Source organism: Peromyscus maniculatus, chromosome 21, assembly GCF_049852395.1.
Source record: "Peromyscus maniculatus bairdii isolate BWxNUB_F1_BW_parent chromosome 21, HU_Pman_BW_mat_3.1, whole genome shotgun sequence".
In the NCBI taxonomy this organism is placed as follows: domain Eukaryota; kingdom Metazoa; phylum Chordata; class Mammalia; order Rodentia; family Cricetidae; genus Peromyscus; species Peromyscus maniculatus.
The window spans coordinates 57,181,182-57,208,063 of record NC_134872.1 but is presented as its reverse complement, the minus strand read 5'-3'; the positions used below and the strand labels follow the sequence as shown (position 1 = coordinate 57,208,063).

Genomic DNA, 26,882 nt, shown 5'->3' with positions numbered 1-26,882 from the left:
CATGTATTTTATAATTGAAAAGCATGAGAAAGTGATCAAAATAGGAGTAGAAGAATTGGAAAGATCTCATCTTGGATCTCTTTGGGATTATTTTCTTTCTAATGTTCTGAAGCGTATGCTTTGTAATTAAAAAGAATGACATTTGTTCTCTCCCATCTGTGATGGAAGAAAGAGTTTAGGGTCCCAGTGAAACAAAAATGGAGAGCATGTTTGGCCAAGACCCTGAGGCTGCAGCCTGCAGCTGCATTAGGTCTTCCAGTGATGGGAAGGGCTGGCTCACATGACATCGAGTAAGGCAGAAAGGTAATTAACCAATAAGAGACAAGGTGTTACCAGAAAGATAGAGTTCGTGCACCTGATTACTAATTAATCAGGCATGAGAGCACCTTGTAGATGCATTCACTATTTAATTATAGCAGCCTCTCTTGGCAAAGGAGCATATGTTCCCAGCTTAATCTACTGGTTTATACTGACATCAAATTGTCATTATCAGAAAGAATCAGGCCTTTTGATTATTTCCACTAATTTATTGAACACTTAAAATTAATGAACCCCAGGCCTTTTAAATGTGCTTAGTTGGTTTGGAAGAAGGGAGGAGAAAGGGGGAATAGGGTGTGTGGGGGGGAACCTTCATTAAAAGGACAATTTGTTTGGAAAAAGGTAAAGCAAATACATTTCATGGGTGATCTCAACTCTGTTGGTGAGAAATCCATGCACTCTACAACCGAGCCCACATAATTATGGACGTAGGAAATCAGGCACACCTGCTGAACGCCAGTGGCCTCCACAGAGCACATGTTAAAGTGTTTTCCTCCCTCACTGCTTATCTCTCTGCCACGATGCTTAGTCAAACCAATGCAAAAAGAACAGAATGGTAGAAATCAAGTGCTCGATTAACTAACAAGGACTCCTTTCTCTTTCATTTCCAAATTTTGTTTTGGATGGGAAGAATAAAGTGAAATGCCATCATTCTCTATGTGTGGTGTCTTTGCATCACATTCACCTTTTTTTTTTTTTTTTTTTTTTTTTTTTTTTTTTTTTTAGTTTCAGGTGAAGGTCGAGTTCAGGTGTTTCTCCAAGTGAGGGAAGGTGTGGCTCCCACTGTTTCAGGTGAGTACCAACCACTGGATAGAATGCCCGAGAGAGCAGAATGTTCTCCAGGGGTCCTATGGATCCCTCCGCTCCTTTGTTTATAAACAGGCAAGCACCAGCCCTGGTGCTGTTGTGCCTGACAGCTCTCTGCTGCGTTGTCCTATAATTAAATATATGTCTGCATGTCAAGGGAAGATATAGGATGCATTTGCTTTTCAAAACAATAGAAAGTAAGAATTGTAACATGTAAATAAGCACATTTCATAAATTATGAGCCATATGTGCACCCAGGACTCCAGATCTGCAGATGGGCCATTAGGCCCCCTCCAAATGGAGAGAAAAAATCCAGGGTATCTCTAAACTTTAATTGTTCCTGGTAATTTCAGAAAATCAGGATAAACAAACGCTCCCCAAAAGTCAGATGATTCTGTGAGATCCTGCTAACTCAAAAGAGCCGAATTCTCAAAGACTAAACATCTCATAACCACCTTTTAATGTATGTCTCAGTTTGTTTTTGTTTATTGTGAGTCAGTTTAACTGTACATTTGCAGGAGGGATAAAGCCTTTCAAAGGCAGGGGTTTCCTTTGATTTTCAGGGGAATATTTGTGTTATGTCAGAGAAGAGTCATACTAATCAAAAACGTTCAAATTCTCCCATTTCAATTAGCAAATGAGGTAAAGTGACCACACTAAGCTAAGAGAAGGGGGTTCAGCTATCACCCCATGCTTCTTATACTGCAATAAGTGCAGTTAAGACTGGCTTCACGGTGGCTTTCATGTGTCTGCTGTGTCTCACTCTGTACATCTGCCATTTTCATTCAGCCTTTCCCTTTAGGTGCCTCAAAATTCCCAGCTTATTGATTGCCTCTCTATAAGGTGTGTGTGTGTGTGTGTGTGTGTGTGTGTGTGTGTGTGTGTGTGTGTGTGTGTGTATGTAGCAACAGTGAGCAAGGAAAATGGTTCTTACCTTTATAACATCTTACTGTCTCTAGCAGGTGTCCAATACATGGCAAAGTAATTAATTAATTAAAATTTTCCTTTTTTCTTTTATTATTAAGAAAAAATTTCATTCATTTTACACACAAATCAAAGATCCCCCTCTTCCCTCCTCCCGCCCCCTCCCAAGTCTCCCCTCCCAACCCATCCCCTACTCCCTCCCACAAGAAGGCAAGGCCTTCCATGTGGAGACACATTCAGTAGAGGCAAGTTCAAGCCCTTTCCCCTGCCTCACATCATAGGTAGTGAGCTCCACAAAGCCTGCTCATGCTCATCCATCAGAGATGGATTCTGATCCTACCACCAGGGGCCCTCCCAAGCAGATCAAGCTGCTCAACTGTCTTGCCACACAAAGGGCCTAGTCCAGACTCATGTAGGCTCCACAGCCATTGATCCAACTGTCATGAGTTCCCTCTAGTTTGGTTTGGTCATCCCTGCCTGTTTCCCCCTCATGATCCTGATGCACTTTCTCATAGAATCCCAGATACTAGATATAAAGCAAAGGGTAATGAGGCTACAACCCACAACTCCAGAGAAGCTAACTAACAGGGAAGACCCAAAGAGGGAGGCATGGATCACCCTGGGAAGGAGAAATAAATGAGATCTCCATTAGTAAACTGGGGATGAGGGGTGGGCAATGGAGGGTAGGGAACAGGGGATGAGAGCATAAGGGAATGGGATGGTTGAACTGGAACAGGGAGGGAGGGGGAATGCAATGAAAGAGATACTGTGATAGAGAGAGACATCATGGGGATAAGAGAAAAATCTGGTGCTAAGGAAGTTGCCAGGAATCCCCAAGGATGACCGCAGCCCCGGCTACTAGCAATAGTGGAGAGGGTGCCTGAACTGAACTGGCTTGCCCCAGAGATCAGATCAGTGAATATCCTAACTGTTATCACAGAACTTTTCTCCAATGACTGATGGAAGCAGATGCAGAGATCCACAGCCAATCACTAGACAGAGCTCCAGGAGTCCAGTCAAAAATTTCCTTTTAAATAACTATTACCAAGTTCTTTTCTCTCTGAAAATCTTATCTCCAAATTCCACAAAATTGTTTGAGTTCTTATTTTACAGGTTCATACTGTTTGGAAAGGCTGTCTTGTGCTAGGGTCCTTTAGGGTATGTGGGACTACATGTGATGCCTAGATATACATAGTAATATCAGCAGTCAGTGGTTGAGCCTTGGTAATACTTCACATATCTCAACTCAGTTCTGTGTTCTTTTTGCTATACCGTGTTGCCTCTAATATTCTTATATTATTTTGGGGAAATATATTAATCTACACATGAAATTAAGCTCTATAGCCAGTTTTCCTCTCTTACATAATTCAGGACAGAAAGTATCACAATGTATGAAGCCAAAGAATTAGTACATCAGTGAAAACATTTCAGCGAAGAGGATTCCAAGGAATTCCTTGACTTCCAAGATACAGAATATAAAGTTTAATTATAAATTTAAAATATGACAGTGAATTTTATTTAATAAAGTAATCTATGGAAAACAATGCAATTATTGCACTATCAACACTAGTTTTCCATAAACAAGGGTATAATGATTAGTGAATGATTCTACCTATGTGACATCACATTACAAACTTCAATATGAGTATGTAATGCAGTTGAATCTGTTGATAATATGCTGCGAAGAGTTTCTCCATTGATCTATTAACAGTGATCCTGTTACATGAACAAATTGTGAGGTTATTGTGAGGATATGGTGACAGGAAAATTCTAGGATCATGCCAAGAAACCAATGTAAATCAACCAACCAACATCTCCCCGACAACGGTGTGTGAATGAATGTCCTTATAGCTGTTATTTATCATGGATGTTTCTTAAAAGACTAGCTTTCTTAATGCAGAGCCACAGAAATCAGGAGGAGGTGAGTGAAGCGTGAAGGAGTAGATGGCAATATCTGGCTGATACCACTTCAGATTTCAGCTGCTGCTGATTAACAAATTTGTATAGAGAAGTAGGATGAGCATTCGTTATAAGTGTTGGTCCTCACCAAAAGTGAACTAAAGGTTTGGGAGAAGATAAAAGGCTCATAGCCTCCAGTGCTAAATGCAATGAGCTTTTGGATGGTCTAACCTGAGTTCTTCATTTTCTTATCTCCAGTGCACTCCTCAATCATCTGTAATACGGTTTCTACCCCACCCACTGCACTGGGACTACTCTCTTTTTTATTTGTGATTTTTTTCATACAATTGAGTCTGATCATATTTTCCCCTCTCCAATTTCTCCCAGATCCTTTCCACCCATACAACTTCATTACTCCTCCCTGTCTTCTCCTCCCTTCGCCCAACAAAAGGCCCAAGTGCCCCAAAAGAATAATACCAACCAAAAAGTGTACACACACACACACACACACACACACACACACACACACACACACACACACACACACAGAGTTTATTTTTGTGTTGACCAACTAAGTACTTTTGGGCATAGGAGTGTGTTTGATATACCCAGTGACATTCCATTGGAGAAAACTGATTTCCTCTTTATCATTTGCAAATAGCTTCTTGGTCAGTGGGTAGGGCTTCATGTCCACTTCCTTTTTCACTGTTCAGATTTTATCTGGTTTGAACTTGTGTGGGGCTTATGTATGCATCCGCCGTCTCTGTGAGTTCATATGTTTATCTTTCTGGAAGATGCTATTTCCTTGGAGTTGTCCACCACCTCTGGCTCTTACAGTCTTTTTGCCTCCTCTTCCACATAGGTCTGTTAGCCTTGAGGGGAGGGGTTTGAAAAGACATCCCATTTGTGGCGAGTCTCCCAAGTCTCTTGCTCTCTGCACATTGTCCACATGTGAGTCTCTGTGTTAACTACCATCTAATCACAAGAAGAAGCTTCTCTGAAAATAATCTCATCTTGATCACACATGCCCTGATTGTCAAACTCAACAGTTGGCTTTTAATACTCTCTTCTACAGAATTTTACTGTTAGCAAGATCTCATCTTGAACTCATTCTATTGTGCAAGATTCCAAGGAAAGATAAGCAGTATATTACTGACTGCTTTAAAAAACAACAAACAAACAAACAAACAAACAAAAAACCACTCAGAGTTCACTTTCTCTCCCCAACTTTCAGCACAATATTAGCCATGTAGAAGCCATATAGAAATCTAGTAACTAACAAGAAACTGAAAAACAGGTTCTTAAGGTAGGATGGAATTTGCATGTAACAGTCATCATTAAAGTAGTCACTGGAAGGTCGGGTTGTTAGATTAAAAATAACTCCAGCCCTTTTCTGAACTATAGTGATGATGGCAGAAGCTCAGGATGTTTGTTTCCACCATCTGTGATATAAATCTGAAGCAACTGTTTTTCTGTTTTCTTTTGTTTGAGACTTTGTGAAGTTTTGAAGAGCCTAGTCATTGTCCATCGGATAAATTACTGTATATAGAACATCAAAAACACTGCCTGGCCTCTGTGGTACTAGTTAGTGGTTATACCAACACATGCCCTTAAGCCTTTGGCCTGTTCTCTTGGACTGTTTGGGCCATATTGAGAACAAGGCACAGTAGAGAGAAAACATAGGAAGGTATTACAGTGTTAGTGTCACAGCAGAGAGAAAGCATAGGTAGATAATACAGTGTTAGCATTTATTAACTATTTGTAAAGCTTCTTTCTGAGATAGGCCTGCTCTAAGAAGTGCCTTATTTCCATGCTGTGAAGTAGGACAGGGGAATCCGTGGCTGATATGTAATATTAAATCAAATTATAAAAAAATAAAAATAAAAAAGAAAGTGGTTAGTGGTTATCAATCTCATGATTGTGGTACCACTAGAATGTGAATGGTCAGGGGCAGAATCAATAAAGAAACATGATCTGTACACAAATTACTATCCCAACAAGTGTCTAGGTCATAATCCCACCATTTTCATACATCAGGAGCTGTAGCATGCTTGTACTATGACTCAGCCATTCCAAGAAAGAATCCATCTTAAGAAGATAATCAGGATTATGGTTAGATTTGCATAGAGACTGCTCAAATCACATTGTTTAACATTAGAAAGACTCTCCTTGTGGGATGTTACAGAGTAAGAGAATAATGGATTTCTAGTATGATAGAATATTATGTAATCAGTAAAATTGTTTATACAAAGAGCTTTAATGTCATTAGAAAATACATAAGAAAAATAACTAAGCTAACAAAGTAAAACTGGACCTGATATAATTTTAATTATATAATATCACTGAGATATTATGGGAGGAAACACAAATAAAAGGTTGATTGTGGTAATTATTATGTGGTGAGGTTCTGGGCAATTATTAACTTTTCTTTATTAGCATTTTCAAAATAATCCATAATAAGTATATGTAATATTTATAATGAAACAGAATGCCAGTGTTTAATAAGTTTGCAATATATCTTATCAAAAGTATAAGAGTTGAGTAATACTTGATTTCTTGCAATGAAATGTTTTATAGAAACTTCTAATATTCAAAACCAGCTAGTTAGAAAGGTGAAAATACCAGTCATAAAAGAACTATATAACCCTGAAATTGTTACAAAGACTTGGGTTTTTAGAGTTAACCTTGCACCTTTTCTGTGTATTGCAGCTTCTACATTTGTCCCTGAATCAGCTTTAAAATGGTCCCTTCCTGAAACATGGCAAGACATTGAAAAAGGCTGGGGAGGATACAACCAGACCATCCCAGGACCTGGTGATGACGTCTTGATTTTACCCAGTAAGTGAAACCAGCTGTAATAGGACACAGATGAACTGAACTGAACCAAATCTGACAGGGGATAAGATTGCATGATGTAGTGCAAGATAGGAAAAGAGTAGAAATAAGTATAAGAAACTCCTTATTTTTATGACCCCTTTGGGTCAGTTAATATTGGAGAAGAAGCATTCTAAGTTTTTTTGAAGAACCTCTATGTTGTTTTATATAGTGGTTGAATCACTTTGCATTCCCACTAGTAGTGAGTGAGTGTTCTGTCCCTCTAAGATCATTGCCAGCATTTGTTGTCATTTGTTTTCTTATTGGTAGCCACTTTGCTGGGATGAGATTGACTCTTCAGTGTGGCTTTGATTTGCATTCCCTTTATGATTAAGGATATTGAGTACTTTCAATATATGTGTTGGATTTGCACTTCCTTCTTTGAGGACTGTCTGTCAATGAAATTCATCTGTCTATTTATTGATTAGGTTATCTGTTCTCTTGGTGTTTAGTTAAATTATGTATTTTGGTCTTAGGGATTGAACTGAGGACTTTATATATATTAGGAAACACTCTACCACTAAGCTACATCTCCAGCCCTTGAACTCCTTGTATATTCTAGATATTAATTCCTTGACACATGAATAGTTGGCAAAGATTTTCTACTATTCTGTTGATTGCCTTCACTTTTGAAATTGATTCCCTTGTATATTGCCTACTACTATTAGTTTTAAAAGACTTGGATCAATGGAAGAGAACAGATGTAGAAAAAGATAATTTCAGAAATACACCAAAGCATGATCATATTTAAAACACTCATTTTTCTTAAAGGAGAGTTCATTAAGGTTCCAGGTAATTAGAATATTTTTATTGAGCACCACAAAACATAATTCCATTTATGGTCAATGTGGCTATCTCAAGGTTTCAGTATACAAAAGATCTGCAATGGGGAAAGAACATTTGTCTATCTATGAATCAATAATAATGTCAGACATTTACTGAGCACTAACAATGTATTGGGGCTGTTCTTTGTGTAATTAGTTAACTTTGTAAATAGAGTAAGGTTGTTGTCTTCATTTTACAGAGAGAAAGAGAGAGACAGAAATTTGTGGCAGCTGAGTAACATACATGGTCAGAGTCACACAACTTGCAATTCAGAAGAATTGGGATTTAAATCCAAGCAATTTGATTCTAATTTCTTATTTTTAAGCAGCAGAGTGCATTTCTTTCCCAAAAAGACTAAGTAAAATAAAAACAGAGTAGATATGTTGTTCAATTTATTTGCAATATCAGAGCCAGCCAAAGCACACTGGTCCCTTTTCAGCCTTTTGTGATGTTTTTATAACTGCACAGAAAGATGAAGGATGGGGCAAATGAGTTGTCTAATGCAAACACGAAATATTATCATCCATTTTCCTCATTATCCACCTATGTCTTCAATGGAGGATGTATAAATTTTTGAATAAATAGGCTTATGAGTCATTCCAATACTGCAAAGAAAAAAATCTGTTCTCCCTCAGTCATGTCTTTGATGAATCTAGCCAGTGAATTTGCCCCAGGCTGTGGTTTTTGCCATGAAGCTAGTGATTTCCTTCACTCCATGCAGGAAGCTAGGGAAGCTTTTGAAAGTTGCCAAGCTTTTAGTATCTTCTGGGGCTTTGATGCTGAACAAGCAGTGGTCTCAACTATCTTGCTTGGCTTTGCAAGCTGTGTCTACTGCATGCTCCGATGCCTGGGAGCCCTTGGTGTTTCCCCTTATCCTTCATCCCTGAGATCACCATCAGCTCAGATAATGGGTCTGGATTCTCCAGGAAGCTGCTCTGAAATGCACCAATCTATGTCTTAGGGAGAGGCGGGTTGAGAATGCAGCCATAGGTATAGGATGCATAAAAGGTATCTTTTAATCCACCCAGCTGTGTTATTGTGAGAACAAAACAGGAGAGGGTATTTAAAACATACCCAGTTATTGTTTGTTACATTTAGCACTTGAGTAAAAAAAGAGATGAGAAAAAGGAGCCATGGAATATGTAATGAAAGCCTTGCTCCTTGCCCATTGTGTTTACTTGCTCTTGTACAAATCTTTCAATGCCAGCAGATGGACTAATAGCGGCCAGTAGTTAAGTCCATTTGTTCCCTTCAATGTTGGCCCGAGACAGGAGTTTCTGTGTTGTTCTTTGACAAATCTCCTCGATATTCTGGCCTATGGTGGGTCTTCAGGTTGAATCTACTTCCTGTGTTTCCACATAGATTTACTTATGTCTAAATTCGTCATCCTTTCATGACTATTTCTGTTTTTTTAGTTCCCAACCTTTTTAATTTAAGTGTGATCACTGAGTCTGGCACAAGTTAGATACTAAATGCTGCCTGGATGAAGGACGTGAACTTAATGCTGCCATCTGTAATTTAACAGCACAGACAAATCTTGGAGACTGAAAGGTTTTACATAGTACAACTTTTCAGAGACTGTACAAGTCAGTGAAAAACAATTTCTTACCCTTTGAACAGATTCCTAAGAATTGTGGATTTTTTTTTTGATGATAACACTTGGTATATGTTACCTACTGTGCTGGCTGTTCTATGGAGAGACTTTTTCCACTTGGTTCTAATCACTACTTTCTAAGTAGATCCTGTTCTTAACCATGATTTTACAAATGAGTAATCTGGGACATGGAAATGTGGGATAATCCACTCAGATTCTATCCAGTTAATGAGTAAAGATGATAGAGCAGGAAACCAGCATTGGGTATTCTCTCTCTCCTCTCTCTGTTTCCCACACACATGTGCATTTGTGTCATTATACATATGAACATATATACAACACACACAAATGCACATTCACACATACACCTACACACACACACACACACACACACACACACACACACACACACACACACACACAATCACTCACTGGTACTCAAACCCAGAGCCTTGTACATTCCAGGTAACTACTTTACCAGTGAGACCCATACTTAGCTTTCTTTATTGTATTTCCCTCTCTTTTTAAAGTTATCCTATTTGCTTTGATTTATGAAAATTATCCCACTTTATACAAAAATTATATTTTAGTGTACTATTCACATTATTCCTTTAACTAGAATTAAAAAAACCAAAACAATTTGATATATGACATATTTGCTGATAGAAAAATCAGAGAAAGTGCTTAGATGGGAGCCTATCACAATAAAGCATTGGTAAAATCATTTGCCTGTGTCTGAGGTTATGTACCATGTACTTAGTAGCTAGGCACCAAAAGTGAGTAAGCTATATTCATGTTCTCAGACTGCCAGGGGTTTGGCTGTGTTAATAAAACATACAGTGAATAATAATAATTAATATTCCAAACTACAAGAAACACAGTGTGGTTAGATGCAAACTGTCTTCAGTGAACAGTGGAGAAGTGGATCTTGGAGGAAAAGGTATGTGAAATGGACTGTGAAAGATGGGGTACAAATTCAAAGCTCGTTTATAAGACACAAGGAAAACGGGGAATTCCTCGGTGGCTATAGAGTGAGCCATCAAATAGGACAAACCTGGGTTCACTATTGGATTCCTGACATTTACCAACTGTGTAAATGACCCTCATCTATATAACATGAGGGCTAAGATTAATATATCATAATATTAAGAAGATGAAATGAGATCCCATCAGTCCACATGATCACAGCTTCGAGTGTTTGTAGTAATGGAATTGGAGGTGAAGGCTGTGATTTGTGGTGTATTAGGGGTGCTCTTTCCCTTTCTTTTTGCCATCTGGCTGCCCCTCTTGGCCTCTGATATTAGCGACACTTTGTATTTGCTTTCCAAAGGCTTATTATTTAATTTTCACAACATCCTTGGGAGCTAAATAGGTAATAACTATTATTACAGTAAAAACCCATTTTTACATAATACGATTTTAATGGAACTGCTGATTTTACAAAATGAAAGTGACTGGTAAAGAAGATTTAAGTGATACTTTTGAACCTCTAATATAATTTTATGGTGTTTTGTGTATTTTAATTCATTAATAAAGGAAATGTGTAGAACATTCCCATCATTATTCAAATAGAATAGCATAATTTTTCAATAAAATTCTTAGAGTAAATTGCCTATTTCCATTTTCTGGGAAATCAATTTTATGGAATGACCTCAGACCCATTCTTTTCCATAAAATCAGGGCTTTACTACCCCAGTCCAAGCATGAGTATCTACCAGTCTAAGGCACCAGTATCTTAAAGACGATCCTATTTTTCTTTAAAGTGGTCTGTCTTTATAGACATTGGGCTCTGAGAAAGCTGTAAATGTCTCCCTATGGTATTAAAAGCAGTAAGCTTAGGAAATTGTGAAGAACTTGATCTTGTGACTTAATGCATGATAATTTTGCTTCATTCAGCAAACATATCTGTGTTGCCTCATCAGTACTGGAAGAATTGGCTCTATCCATTCTAGATGTCCTAGAAGTATTGAGAACAAGTTCTATCTAACCAAAGATACCAGTTCCAACCCTTCCTAAAGAATAGTTGGCCAATGGGCAAAACAATCCATCTAACTTTTCACTTATATCTTGTCCTGAATTTACCTGAGAGGATTTATGAGAGGAGTTATAGTTGAAGATTAGTTAGTTATAGTTGAAGACTAGTTAGGATAGAAAGTGAATTAGGTACATTTTGGACTTAACAAAATAGGATAGATAATGGAATTATTTTCTCTGAATTTGTCAAATACAAATGGACTAGACATTGTTTAGGTATTTATTACTTGTATATATTGTACTTTTGTATATAGTTTTTCTTATGTTAGTTATAACCTTTTTTTCCTTTTTATTAAAATAGAAAAGGGGAAATATGGTGATATTTTATTTGTACTGAAATGTGATTTTATTTGTATGTTAATAAATAAAGTTGATAAATGCTTTCAGAACATCTTCTAGAAGATGTCTTCTAGAAGACCTCTTTCAGTCTTGGTAAACAGACAGACACACACACACACAGACACACACACACCAGTGAAATTTTAATGGAAGGAGAATGTGTCATAATCTCAAAAGATAGGATTCTTATTCAAAGGCCATGGCCATATGTCATGTAGTCTCTGCAATCTTTCTGAGTGTGTATGTGATGGTAGAATTCCCAGTTTCATTTCCTCTCTTTCTTTGAACTAGTCTTATTTGAAGACATGAATGGGGGATACTGTTTTTTCTTTTATAATGGTCCTTTTGTTTTCTCTGATTTTCAATACTTGGGTACTTTGAACAACACAGAATCTCATCAAAGCCATGTGGCATTCAAACATGGCAGCATCTAAGGCATTTCCTGGTTAAATTGCAAAGCACTGTAAGATATTGGTGATGTGAGGAAAGATAATTATAATCAGAAAGTAATTTCTGAAAGGAGAAATTTCTGTAACATGATACAATTATAGAATTGGTTTAATTTGGGGTGGGGAGATGGCCAAATCGTTAAGAGCAGGTAGTGCTCTTAACAGAGGAGACTTCAGTGTTAGTTTCCAGCACCCACACTGGTTGGCTTGCAATTACCTGTAACTCCATGTCCAGGGACATCCAATGCCTCTGATCTCCATGGGCACCTGTGCTCACATGCATATACCTCCACAGAGATACAAATAAGAAGAAAGCAACAATGAATGAATGAATAAACATAACTGACTTCATTTACTTTTCTTTCTTTTTTACTAGCTGAAACTATGTCGAATTTAGGATGACATGTGTACATAAATACATAGGTATATAATAACAGTTACAAACCAAATGCATACATTTATGGTGCTTCTGTAGCTGGAATAGTTCTTATCATTTTGGTCTTGTAATACTTAGGAGGTACAAAAAGGTCTTTTAGACCATCACCCACTTATTCTGGTTTACTAAGAAATGAGAGAGAAAGAAATTTATGCTTGAATTACCAGAGACCTTACAATGATGCAGAGCATCAGAATGCTTGTTTTTAGTTGTGGATATTCTGTAATTCCATCATTATCTTCTAAACGTCCCCCAGAAACCTAACCATCTACAATACACACTTTATTTTGCTCACAGTGGAGAGATAGCATGCTAAAGTGGTTCCATTTAGATTCTCTTACATATCATCGACTATCATCCGAGGGTGTCTGGGCCAGTCATCTACAATCTTAACTTGAATGACTACTCATACAACTGGTGGCTAATATTGGTGATTGGCTGGCAGCTTATCCAGGCAAACTGGCTAAGAGGGCTCTGGCCCTTTCCTCTTAGGGTTTCTATTCGGAACTGCCCGGCTTTCCTTACAGCATGGTGGTGGTATCCAAAAGAGAGTAGTCTAAGAGAGTGCCACCAGAGTAAGTGAGCCATGAAAGTTCAGTGAAACCTAAGAGCCTCAGAACATCTTGGCTCTCAAGTTGTTAGTCAGGGAAGGCCCAAATTTTCAACACAGATTCATGGGAAGAAGGCTAGTCTCCATAGCTGACAGAGAAGACTAGCTAAGCATTTACAGCTGTCTTTAATCTACATTGTATGTGTGTTTACATGTGTGTATGTATATGTACGTAATTAAGAGCAGATGTATCTGACTCAATTCAAAAGGTGTTTAGACCCAGCTAAGTTTGTGCTGTCTTTCTTCTGTAGGCAGACGTTACTTGGACTCTGTCAGCCTGTATGAATCAGAAATTCAGAACATTGGGAGACAGATTGGTCAAAGGATTGAATTTCCTTGTCCTTTGTGTTACCTATAATGCTTAGTGTTATGGCCCTACCTCCTTGTAAATGAGCATCTTCAAAGAAACTGGGTTTCTGATGTAACATCCATTACTCTGAGACTGGGATGAAGAGCAGAGATTTGGCTGCCATCTGTGCCCACACTCCTCATGCAGAGCCAGGACCCTCTCCTTGGAAGAGAGACCGATGGTGACATAAGCAGATAAATGAAAAAAAAATTCAGAGCCCTTTATTCCAATGCAGAAACTAAGAGCCTAATGAGAGAACAACTATACTTTTCTTTGGCCTTATTTTGAACATGAAGATAAAAAGCATCTTGAAGGTTTTTTTAAGGAAGACTAGATAAACACGCTTTTCAAAGTAACACTTTTGACACACACTCTTCTTTCAGCATTATTAACAAATAGAAATAAGCAAATAGAAAATCTGAAGCAAATGATAAAACAGTCTTTGGAAACTAAAACTTAGGAAACCTTCTGCGGTCTTCATGCATCTGCCACAGAAAATAGAAACACAGAGTTTAACATGAATTGTAGGTATTTCCACAGTTTTTCTAGGAAGTTTGTTTTTAAAATATTGAATATTAATAGAATTTCCATATATTGAATTGCTAAAAATGTACTGTTTAGATTTACCACCTGTGGTAACTTAAGTACAAAAATCCATTGTAATATGGAGCCTTAGACAAGGGGAATTATTAGTAATTTATTTGTTTTAGTTGTTTTTATTTATATTAGTATTGTATAAAGTCATATGAAATTTTTATACTTATAAAATATATAACTATTGAACTGTCAGAAAACTTGGTGGCTATTAAGATGATGCAAGAGTATTATAAATTGTGAAATGCTGTTAAACATATTAATATTATCATCTCAAATTTTTATACCAGGGTGAAGAATAGAATTTTAGTCTCCTTATTTTTAACACTCTGTTATAAGTTACCTTCTAAAATGCATGAAGTAAATTTTAGAGCCTTGTGTCCCTAACATAGAATTAAATTTATGAGATGAAACACTGGAGATAAGGATTCACGAGGCTTTCCCAAGGGAAGACTACCAGTGTCCACCAAGCCCTCTAACTCAGTGTCCTTGCTAGGGTGACCAACCCAGAAGTAGATTGCCATGTTAATTTGAGCTATATTTTCTTTTCTCTATAAAAATAAAATTTCAATTAAAATAAGAGAAGCTACTTTTGTTTCTTCTAAGTTACAAAAATGAGCCTAAAAATGTAAATAATGATGGAATAATATTGAGATAGATTTTCACCCTTTCTCTAATTCCAATTTGTCAATCTCGGCTTGACTCAATCATGGGGCTAATTGGAGCTCACTTAGACTCTTCTCCTGGGATCCAAACTCCTGTAGGCCCTGACACTCTTTATGGCTTGCTAACTTGCTGGAACTAACGACAGTTTTCTCTAATCGAGTAGTTTTTCAAACCCTTTATATTCTCACTCACCTGAGAAATGTTCTCACTGTAGAAGTCAATTAATATCAGTATCATAAACTGCAGAGATTCCAGGAGGGGATATACCTTCCCAGGGTGCACAGATCTTAATTTGGGTGGGGTAAGGGTTGGGATTTGGTGAGTATCAGGTAAGAGACCCATGCTTATTTTGACATTTAACCTCATCTAGAAAATTACTGCTTTAAAAACTTTTCTTCATGCTATCCCAGTCTCCTAGAGGTCAGAAGCTCCTGGACACCTTGTGGGTTAGAATGAGAGGAACATAATAAGTATATCTTGATGAGTAGTCATGATGCATTCCTTTCTCAGATTAATGTGATTCTGCAGTTGCCAAGGCAACATCTTCCTCCTGTACAACCCCTCAAAACTTCCATGTGAAGTTTACAGCTACTTCTTTTGTTGTTGTTATCTGCTGCTGCTGCTGCTGCTGCTGTGTGTGTGTGTGTGTGTGTGTGTGTGTGTGTGTGTGTGTGTGTGTGTGTGTGTGTGTGTGTACATGCTCCATGGCACAGCTGTGGAAGTGAGAGGTCACCCTTAGGTGTTGTGCCTACCACCTTGTTTGAGATTGGCTTCCTTGTTTGAATATACCCAGCTAGGTGGCCCACGAGCTTCTAGCAATTCTCTTGTCTGCCTTCCATCTTGGTCTAGGTCTAGGGGTCCTAGTGTTATAATGTACATTACCAGCTTCTGTGTGCATTCTGGACATCCAAATTCTGGGCCAGACACTGGTGCACTAAGCTATTTACCCATGCCTCCTGGTCCTATAGGTTTTTCTAAAAGGAACTATGCATTAAGGTTTTAAAGTAAACATTGACCCTCTTATTTCAGATTATAAACCTTTATGGTAAATACAATGATTACTGTGGAAAAATACATTTTTTATAACGGAAATCAGAATTGTTGGGACTTGGCAATTTATCAGTTATGCAGGGGACCGGAAGTTGAGGCAGGGGATGACCAGATTGTTTGCACACGTCCTGGCATATGGGCTCAGGGTATTCTTCATAGAAATAGAGGATGCAGGTTAGGTGGTTTAAATCAATTATCATCTTGACAAGAGTCACCTAGGAGACAAGCTTGCAGGCATCTTTATGAGGGACTATCTGAATTACAATCACTTTTGGGCATGCCTATAACAGATTATCTAGATTAGATTTGCCTGTGGGCATACCTGAGATTGATCAAATGGTCTCCTATGTCAATTACCGCACATGCCTCCCCTGCCTGTTGCCATGCTATCCCTGTCATGAGAAAGTGATCCCTTTGAGTAATACATCAGAGTAAATCCTTTCTTTTTTAAGCGACTTTTCACAGGTATTTTGTCACAATGAAAAAGTAACTAACACACTGAGGAAGAGATAGATCTATCAAGGAACCTGATCACATTCATTGTCTATTTATACTAAATTTCTTGTGTAAACACCCAGATGGTAATAGAAATTATGGTGCTGGAGACCTGGAGGAAAGTTCACTGGGAATGTGGATTTAAATTTGGAGATCCTGGAAGAACTGATTAAGAAAGCCTTGAGACTACAATAAGAACCAACATGTAAGGGCTGCTGCTGATAGCTGTGAGGAGGAAGAAGAGGACATCTTGGATAAGTTATCATTTACGTGGAAGTAAAAGATATCAGAAAAAGCAGTTGCAGAAGGAGAAGGTCTATGACTGTAAGGAGCAAGTAAAGAGCACACAGTGCTGTTAGCAACAAACTAAGATGTTCCAAGCCTGGAGAGTAAGCCATTTTATTCATGGGTAGCTCCTACAAATCAAATGCACAATCTATGCAACATTACTTGTTTGTCTTACAGTCTTGCATAATTGGGTTAGATCAGCCTCTTTGAGGATCCACACAATTTGGTTAAAATTAAAGCCATTGCTCCCTTGTGAAATTGTGGATTTTCAGTGTGGCAAGTTGCTGTGGCTTGTCCCCTGGTTATAATGCCAGCATGGACTTCACTTTAAGAGGCTCCTGTAGAAGTGGATGAGATCTACAGGAGTGGACTGGGTGTGTGGGGGGATGGCAGAGGGCAAGGAGTAGGGGATGAGAACTTAGGGAATTGGGAGGGTCAAGCTGGAACAGGGACAGAGTGGGATGGCAAGGAAGAAGATACCATGATAGATGAGGACATCATGTGAAAAGGAAGAGGCAGGGTGCTGGGGAGGCTCTCAGGAATCCACAAGGTTGACCCCACCTTGGTCTGCTGGCAGTGGTCCAAAGGGTGCCTGGACTGGTCTACTCTGGTGACCAGCCTAGCAAATAACCTAGCTGTCATCATAGAGCCTCTGTCCAGTGACAGATGGAGGCAGATACAGAGATCCACGTCAAGGCACCAGGCTGAGTTCTGGGAATCCAACTGATGAGAGAGAGGAGAGATACTACAGGCGAGGGACGTCGAGATCATGATGGGAGGACATGCAGAGATGACTGGCCACACTAGTGGAAGCCCATGAACTGTGGACTGGTGGCTATGGAGCCCCCAATGGGACTGGACTAGGCCCTCTGGACACAGAAGATGGATGTTTGGCTTGAACTGTTTGGGGGGCACCCAGGCAGGGGGACCGGGATCTGTCCCTGGTGCATGGGCAGGCTTCTGGAAATCTGGTGACTGTGGTGTGACACCATGCAAAGCCTTGGTGCAGTAGGGAAGGGGCTTGGACCTGTCTAGGCTCAGTGTGCTGGGCTCTGCTGACTCCCCATGGGAGACCTCGATTTGGGGGATGTGAGGATGCAGGGTGGCTTGGGAAAGAGGGCTGGGGGATGAGAGGAGGGAGGGGGGGTCTGTGGATAGCATGAGGAGTGAGTAGAAAGTTTCTTAATAAAGAAAAATAAAATAAAAGTTAAAAAAAGAGGCTCCTGTGATAGGTACAGTTTAGTTGAACAGCCAATGTGTGCAGTTATCAATTTACTGGGAAAGCAGGGTGGACTATGTCTATAAGACATTATGATCATTTTCTAAAGGGCTGCAGTCTTAATAAAAAAAAAAGCACTTAGAGACTGTGTCTGCCTCTTAAAATGAGTAGACTCCCAGAAGTAAGAGTTGAAGTTCAAATTATTGAAAATGGGCAGCAGTAGTCATTCAGAACACTGATGGGTTCTTTTCAGTTGTGAACACTGAGAACAGCATCCAGTGAAGCTGAAATTAATTTAGGGATATTATATTATAAATCAGTCCCCTGAAAATCATTATTAAGTGGGTGACTGTCTACCCTAGTTTTTCCAGGACTGAAGGGTTTCCTGGGGTTTAGGGTTTAGTGATAAAACCTAGAAAATATGAAGTCAAGGAATGCATACCTGTCATCCTAAGGAGAAGTCACCACCATTAGCTTATCCTACCCTGTGTTCTTTGTATTACAACCCATGTGCTAATTTTTTTTCTTGACATCACATATACCCATTTTACCTAGTTTTATTCTCCAGAGACCTCTATTTCATGGAATGAATGTTCTTTGAGGAGATGTTGGAGTTTCTTGCAGGGGAAGGGGAACTGAGTGTTTACATATGTCCTTTCCTGCTGGCTAGTGCGGGGAGTGTGAGCCAAGCAGGGAACGGTGCCCATGGAGGTTTGTAATGTAGAGCAGAGCTTTGTTTACTCGCTCTAATTGAATTAGTCTTCTGCTCTTTTCTTTATGGTCTGCTTTCCATGCAGATATTTTTGGAATGCAGAATTAAATAATTCATGATTTCCTTATTATTGGCTTAGGTATAGTTGCCATTTCTTGAGTTGATTATACTCCCTTGAGGGGACTTCTGGAGTCTCCTCATAGGCAGCATTTAATGATAAGAATTTGGCCAAGTAACTGGGTATCTTAGGTAGAGAGGCCAGCAGGGGCAGAAATTTAGGTGGCTTTGTGTTGAATCTTGGACTGTCACACTGCCACTCTGCCCTGGGTTTCTTATGTCTTTTGTGGCCTCAACCTCTTCAACAGTCTCGTGAAGGATTATCTTTCTCAGGATAATGGTTATGATACATAAATAACCCATTAGAATTACAAAAGAAACCAGCTTTATTGATTTAGTTATGAAAATATTTAAAACAAACGTTGTGATGTAATCATTCTTCTTTTTAGGATTAATAAATATCTCACGTAGGGCCTAATAACTGCCACTATTTCAACGTTGCTATTGCTAATATTTTCCCTAAAAGGCTGCCATCAATTCTGTCCCTTCACTTAGGGCTGTGTTGTTCCTTCCCTTCAGTGGGGCTCATTCCTGTCTTGAATCTTTGCTGCTTCAGTGATGTGCTAGACAGGATGTACATTAAGTTCTGGGAGCTCACTGGCTGGGTAGTAGGAATTCTTGCAGTAGAAAACACGTGCCTCACATGCTTTTGGGAATTTCTCTTTTATAACTTAGTCCATTGGGAATCTCAAACCACCTAGAGAGCCTGTGCGTGTCACACGGGTTGAGAGCCCCGTATAAACTCCAGCCAGCAACCAACATCAATTTCCAGAACCCATGTAAAGGGCAGACAGATGTGAAGGCTCCTGTGCATGGCAGGGCCTGTCCTCTGTCTGGTGGTTTATCCTCATGTTTGTTTGTCATTTGTAGCATCAGTAATTCTCCGAAAGCCTTGGAGCCCAGGTGAAGCCACCTGTTTACCTGTCTTTATTTACATGATAACTCCACATCCTGATAGCACCACCTAATGTCTGGAAAAGAGCATAGAGCTTTGGTTTTCCTTCCTGTTTTGATGGAAATGGAATAGCCCATCCAGTTGCATTTTAGAGGCAGCAACACCATATGCAAAGGAGGGATCTGCAAAGCTCTTACAGAGGAAGTTTCAGAGATGATACATGTTCTATATTCTGCCCAGCCTGGATGGCTTTGCCAATGGCAGGGATTTCTCTGATGTCTTTTTGAATATTTTTTTTTTGGTGCCTGTGTGGTGTTCTCATCTTCGTATTTTCATTGTCTGCATAGCTCTGGGATAGTTGCTGTATAGAATCACCTAGTTCACAGATCCTAAGGGATGACTGTGTGGCGCTAAGTTCCTTCCACTGGTTCTGATGTTGAGAACTTCAATTCTTACTGTAGTGGATTTTTCATTTTTGGATTATGCTGCCACAGTGGACTGAACCCTCACACATCAATCATCTCTCAAGGCAGTCTCTCACAGCCACGGCCACGGACCAACATAATGGAGCCAGTTGAGGTTGTCTTTTCCCAGTTGACTCCAGGTTGTTTCAAGTTGACATTACAGACTAACTGGAACACTATTTGTATAAAATCTATTACATTCATAATGCTATTTTTTTAACAGGATTATTGTGGCATCTGTATAGATTTATCAACTTATCACTACATTAACAAAATAATATTGAGGATATATACTTAAAATTTTATTTTTCCAGTAAAGGTGTATTTAGCATTTATTTGAGTTTTAAAAAAACATACTAGCATTTCCTATAGGAAATATGAGTATGCTACATGCACTATTAAAATATGTGTCATATAGGATATATATATATATATATATATATATATATATATATATATATATATGGCTTTGGTTTTCATTTATTGGGCAGCCGATCTATGGAGCCCTGAGTAGACTGGGAATCACTTTACAGCCAATACAGGCCACAACCTTGAGACTCTCTTCCTGCTCCATCTGAGTATTAGGATTACAAACATCACCATTTGCTTAAACCTGTTTGCCTCTCTTTCTTCATCTCTCTTTTCGTTCATCACTCTTTTTCTTGTGTCTTACTCTTATTCTTTAACATTGAACTATTTAAAGATACCTTTGAATTCTCAGTTGATTAGTCCTCTCTCACATATGTTCCTACAATACCCTGGCCATCTTCCTATAGTAAGTGGTTAGTCTGTAATTATTTTTTGTTTTCATATTGCTATTGGTGAAATTATTAAGGCCACTCCACGTGGTTAAAAGGGAGGTTTATTTTGTGGGGTAATTTACAAGTGAAGGGATAGGTTGCAGGGTCTGGGAAAGGTGTAGTGCAGTCCAGAGGTGTTCTAAGGAGAATTCTGCTCGGTCTACCTCCAGCGTCCTGGGTCCAGGAACCAAGAGAGCCCGCACATCCAGATCTCAGGTCTTCAGCATCCTCTCTCAGCCCTGCCTTGTGGGCGTGACCATTACCGAAGCGTCAATGGGGGTTGGAACTTCCAGGTCAAAGCTGGAATGGCTACCCACTACATATTACCTTGGGGTCAGAGGGATATTCCTCATTTTTAAAAATATGTGTACTAGGCAAACTAGAAGGTTTGGCATGCTGTAGATGGTCAGGAAGTAGGAAGTATTAGAGTAAGAAATTGAGAATGAAGAGCAAGCAGTATCCCATCTGTCCTTCTTAACATGTTTCCAGTGATTTGGGGACACGGGAACAGCAATATGTCACACAGAGAACCTTTGTGAACAGGAATAGGTGATGAGTCTCTGGAGACCTTAGCAATCACATCGGAAGTGCTGAATTGGTACTCCTGCTGCGGAAACTGCTCTGGAACTCATTCAGTACAGTGGGTTTTTTGTTGTTTCGTTTTTCATTTTTCTTCATTAAGAAATTTTCTACTCACTGTACATACCACCCACAGATCCCCCCTCCTCCCTCTTTCCACCCTCCAGCCCTCCCTCCCTAGCCACCACACATCCTTAACATCCCCCAAGTTAAGGTCTCCCATGGGGAGTCAGCAGAGCCTGGTACACTGAGCCTGGGCAGGTCCAAGCCCCTTCCCGCTGCCACCAAGCCTGCACAAGGCATCACACCACAGTCATAAGGCTCCCAAAAGCCTGCTCATGCACCAGGGACGGATCCCGATCCCCTTGCCTGGGGGCTCCCCAAGCAGTTCAAGTCAAACAACTGTCTTCCATATCCAGAGGGCCTACCTAGTCCAGTCCCATGGGGGCTCCACAGCCACTAGTCTACAGTTCACGGGCTTCCAGCAGTGTGGCTGGTCATCTCTGCACATCTTCCCATCATGATCTAGACATTCCCCACCTGCAGAATTCCTCCTCTCTCCCATGAATTGGATTCCCTAAACTCAACCTGGCGCCTGGCTCTGGATCTCTGCATCTGTCTCCATCAGTCACTGGACAAAGGCTCTGTGATGATGGTTAGGGTATTCACTAGACTGGTCACCAGAGTAGACCAGTCCAGGCACCCTCTAGACCACTGCTAGCACTCCAAGGTGGGGTCATCCTTGTGGATTCCTGAGATCAGCACAGTATTTATTCAGAATTCCTGGGCCAGACACTAACTCTGTGAGATAGGTTTTCCTATATGGGGAAGAAGACACAGTATGCCAGGGAGGGAGGGTTCCTTCCTTTTCTTAATAGAGTTAGTTCTTGCTCAGCTATTCCCAGGAGGTGCCTCTCCTTTTCCTTCACCCTTGGCAAGCCGGTGGCCTCTCATTCAAGCTCCTTCACACAGCGTGCCTGCTCCCTCCTGCCTTCACCTTCCACCTGAGCAGTTGATAGCCCCCCTGTGGCTCAGCACCCTAGGGCCTCTTAGGCCTGGTGTTTTTTGCCAATCAGGAGTTTAGAGCTCACTGGGGATTCACTGCCTCCCCGCCTGCAAGCCTCCTGTGGCTTAGCAGCCAGTGTTTGACACCCCTCCTGTGGTTTTAGTTAGGAAGCAGCTTGTGCATCTTCTGTTAGCTGTGAAGCAGTTTCCGAGGTTACCTCCTCTCATTTGCATAGCGTGGATGCACCTGTTTCAATTCTGTTTCCACTGTTTAGTAAAATCATAAGGAAAGCTCAGCTCAGAGACAACCCTGATGCCAGCTGAAGAAAAGGGCCCGAGTTGTGCTGTCTGAACCTAACTAGCAGTTTGCTGAAGAAATTAGCTGTGACCAAGGGACTAGAGAGGGGCCTGATGTTCTTTTAGTCTCCTAGTATATGGATTGGTATGTGCCTAAAGAGATCTTGCCAGCCGGGCGGTGGTGGCGCACGCCTTTAATCCCAGCACTCGGGAGGCAGAGGCAGGAGGATCTCTGTGAGTTTGAGGCCAGCCTGGTCTCCAAAGCGAGTTCCAGGAAAGGCGCAAAGCTACACAGAGAAACCCTGTCTCGAAAAACCAAAAAAAAAAAAAAAAAAAAAAAAAAAAAAAAAAAAAGAGATCTTGCCAGCCTGAATGGTTCAAATACCTTTTGAATCTTTTTTTTTAAAATGATCTTATTCATCAGGAAGTGTCACTCAAGGGAAGGCTGTAGGCAGAGAAAGCTGAAAGGTGTTTCCAGAAAAGCAGAAAGGAAATAGTTAAAAGACTTTAAACTGCTAAAGAGGGCTTTTGCTTTTTTTTTTTTTTAAATATGAGGAAAGCAGCAGTTTGCATGGAAATCACAGGTTTTATACATTAAGTATGGTTATGAGTCTTTTCCCTAAAGCTGTGTAAGAAATGTAGGCAGCTCCCTACCCCCCACCCCCAGGAAAAGGCCCAGGACTAATGTGTGGCTTCCTGCCAAGGACTTTCAGGTAACAAAGAGAAGGCAGAGACTAATTGTTTGCCAGAAAATATAGGATTTGATTGATAACATATATTTTGCTACATCATGTTTAGTCCGAGCATCACCAAGAAAATAAAATTAACTATTTTTATAGACCAGATGATCGCAATATCTTCTACCCCCCCACCTTTATTGTCACCATCTCCCATCATAGGCAAACACAAACCACAGTTCTTATTAATGAAGATTGTGGCAGTCACTTTCCATTGCTGTAAAAAAAAAAATGCTCAGGAAAAGGAAGAAACATTTATTTGGGCTCATGATTGCAGGGGCTTTAGTCCATGGTTGACTGACTCAGTTGCCATGGACCTGAACCACAGAAACGGAAGCAGTAAGGTAACATCACAGGAGGAAGGAGATGTGGGAAAGCCTGCTCACTTGGTATTGGTCCGGAGCAGAGAGAGTGGGAAGGGTAGAGACAAGGTATGCCTTTTAAGGGATTGCTCCAGCTGTGTCCCACCTCTTCATAGTCCTCTTCAGCTATTAGTTTATCACAGAAGCTATTAATCAAATGCATCTGAATCAAATTAGATGGCATTAAAACATGTGTAGCCTAAATGTTGAACCAGTCCAGTAAGTGGTAAGGGAGCAGGGACTACATTGTTGAAAAACTTTAGTACAAAGTAGCCTAACACTGAGTAACAGCCTGGTTCCCAGCGGGAGAATGGCTGGTTAGGATTTGAGTGCAGGTCAGTACTCATTGTTACATTTCTTTGTTTTCTCCACCCTGTTCTTCAGGCTTCTGTGTGCCAGAAAGATTAGCATGTTCCTTGTTGTGTCATTCATCACATTCCCTATTTTTATTGGAAATTCTTACCAGGCTTTTGTAAACTTAATTAAAAATAACACATAAGAATTTACTGTGAAAAATAAATCAACATAGAGATATAGAAATATCCAATAACACTTTAGTCTCTTCTTTGAAATGTTTTCATCTATTTATTTTGTATTTGTATGCATGTGTGTGCACGTGCACGCACGCACATAGGTACATGTATGTGCATGTCACTATGTGATGCATATGTGGAGGCCAGGAGACACCTTGCAATAACTGGTTCTTTTCTTCCACCATGTGGGTTCTGGGGATGGAATTCAAGTTGCCAGGCTTGGCAAAAAACACCTTTACACTTGAGCCATCTCTTCATCGCCTTTGAATTATTTTTTAAAGATATGCTCAAGTATAACCAGGTAAGATTCCTTGAAGGAATACAAAGGTAGATCGCCATACACATTTTATGTTGATTTATGCAAATCAATAAGTGTGACATACCACAGCAACAAAATAAAAGACAATAGGTGCAGAAAAGACATTTCATAAAACTCAAACCTTTTTGTGAGAAAAGAAAAACCTCTCTGAATAAATTGATTTAAAGAATAGTGTACTTCAAAATACTAAAGGCAATTTAGGATATACAGCAGCTAACATTATTATGGGTAGGGGAAAACTAAAACTTCCAGGGACCTGGAACTAAGAGGAACGACCATTTCTTCTACTTTTATCCAACATACTGTTGCATATCCCAGCCAGAACAACCAGACAAGAGAAAATGTTGAAAGGTACCCGAATTGAGGAAGACGAAATCAAATTGTCAGTGTCCAGAGATGGCATGATTTTATGAGTAAAAACTTTATATAATCTCTCTCCCCCCAAAAAAACCAGTTAAAGCTAGTACTAATGTAGAAAAGTTCTAGGATTTACAACTATTACCCTTGGGCACACACATAATAATTATAGAAAAAGGAGGGCAAGAATTTGAATGGCAGCAAGAGGGGTGTTAGTCTATGAGACAATTTGGAGGGAGGAATGGCAATGGAGCAATTATAGAATTATATTTTGCAATGGAAATAAAAATATCTATGGAAGGGATGTAAAAGAAAACAAGCCCTATGTTCCTGGACTAATGCAAATACTAGAAAAATGTCCATGACAGCTAGTATGTTTTACAGACTCAATGTAATTCATATAAAATAATACTAATATTACTCAAACAATTAGGACGAGACTCCTACATTTTGTATAGGACTGCAAAAACAAGCAAGCAAACAAGTCAGAACAGTCTTACACATAATGGTCAAAGAGAAATAATGGTGTACTTGACAGTAAGGTACACTGTATACTTTACAGTAAGGTACACTGTATACTTTACAGTAAGGTACACTGTGTACTTGACAGTAAGGTACACTGTGTACTTGACAGTAAGGTACACTGTGTACTTGACGACAGTAAGGCACGTGACAGTAAGGTACACTGTGAAGCTGTAATAATTCAAAGGGTATAGCATTGTCACACAAGCGGAAACACAGACTAGTGCAGTAGACTGGACACCACTGTGGAATGAGCTTTTGTAAGATCAAAACATGATTACATCACTTCCTCCACTCTCTTTCCTTCCTCCAAATCCTCCGATGCCGTTGTCCATCTTGTTCCCCCAAATCCCTGGCCTTCTTTTAAGTGTGTGTGTGTGTGTGTGTGTGTGTGTGTGTGTGTGTGTGTGCATTAAGTATATAAATACAACCTGTTGAGTCCTTTCAGTGTTGCTTGCATGTTCCTGATTCCAAGGATTACTACTTGATAACCCTGGGGAAGGTGACTTCTGTTCTTACATCTCTTGATTGCTTTTAGTTCTTTGTCTAGGAGTCTGGCCCCAAAAGCGTTTCCCCATCCATGTTAACGTGTCTGTTGGTGTAGTCCTTGTTCAGAGACCATTGAGGCAGCTCACCTGTCATTTTGAGGGGACTCACTATCACAGCAGACTTTCTGGTCCCCTGGCTGGCTGTTATAATCCTCTGCCCCCTCTCCTGAGCTGTTCCCTGAGCCTTAAGTGAAGGAGCTGTGTTGTAGATGTACGCCATTGGGACTGCGTACCCCGTGATCAGTGCTGTGCATTTTGCTAGGTTAGGGTTGATTGTGATGTTCTCTGTCTGTCACAAAGGGCAACTTCTTTGGCGAGGACTGGAAGCTCACTTATTTGTGGGTATAAGGATAAGTATTAAGAATGCAGTTATGAATGATGTTGGTTTGGTAAAACGGTGATGTAGGTTCTTCTCTGACATCAATGACATTACTAGCTCCGGGTATTTTTGCTAGCTTTCCAGCACAAGACATGATTTCTTTCTTGTTGAGTGGGCCTTAAAACCATCAGGATAATGCTAACTTGCAGTAAATCATGGCACAAGAGTCACCTGTACATACATTAAGTACTCCTGCTACATTATGTAATCACAACGAGAGACGAGTTAAACGTCCCACTTAAAAATAAAGGAAATGAAAAGTAAGACAGAAGCCTATTTAAAAATTCTTTTTATATGAGTTTCATGCTTCTAAAATGTGTCCAGATCATCTACTCTGCATGAATTTGGTGTATTTGGGTTACTCACTTTTGGGATATTGATTATTCAGTATCATTTTTCATCTTCTGGTTCTATATCCACAATTCTGTTTTTGTTTGCTCACAATGACAGATGCACAAAAATGACAATGAAGATAATGTATCAGAG

At 39.8% G+C, this 26,882-nt stretch overlaps 1 protein-coding gene across 11 annotated transcripts in view; it reads left to right on the top strand.

Moving 5' to 3' along the window:
• Nucleotides 1–26,882, top strand: part of Pkhd1 (PKHD1 ciliary IPT domain containing fibrocystin/polyductin) — a 483,551-nt gene that overhangs the window by 273,505 nt on the left and 183,164 nt on the right. For all 11 annotated transcript variants that reach the window (XM_076557889.1, XM_076557888.1, XM_076557887.1 and 8 more), the window contains 2 exons: nt 1,045–1,110; nt 6,658–6,786. In XM_076557889.1, coding sequence (XP_076414004.1) covers nt 1,045–1,110; nt 6,658–6,786 — 195 coding nt within the window. The remainder of the gene's footprint in view (nt 1–1,044; nt 1,111–6,657; nt 6,787–26,882) is intronic.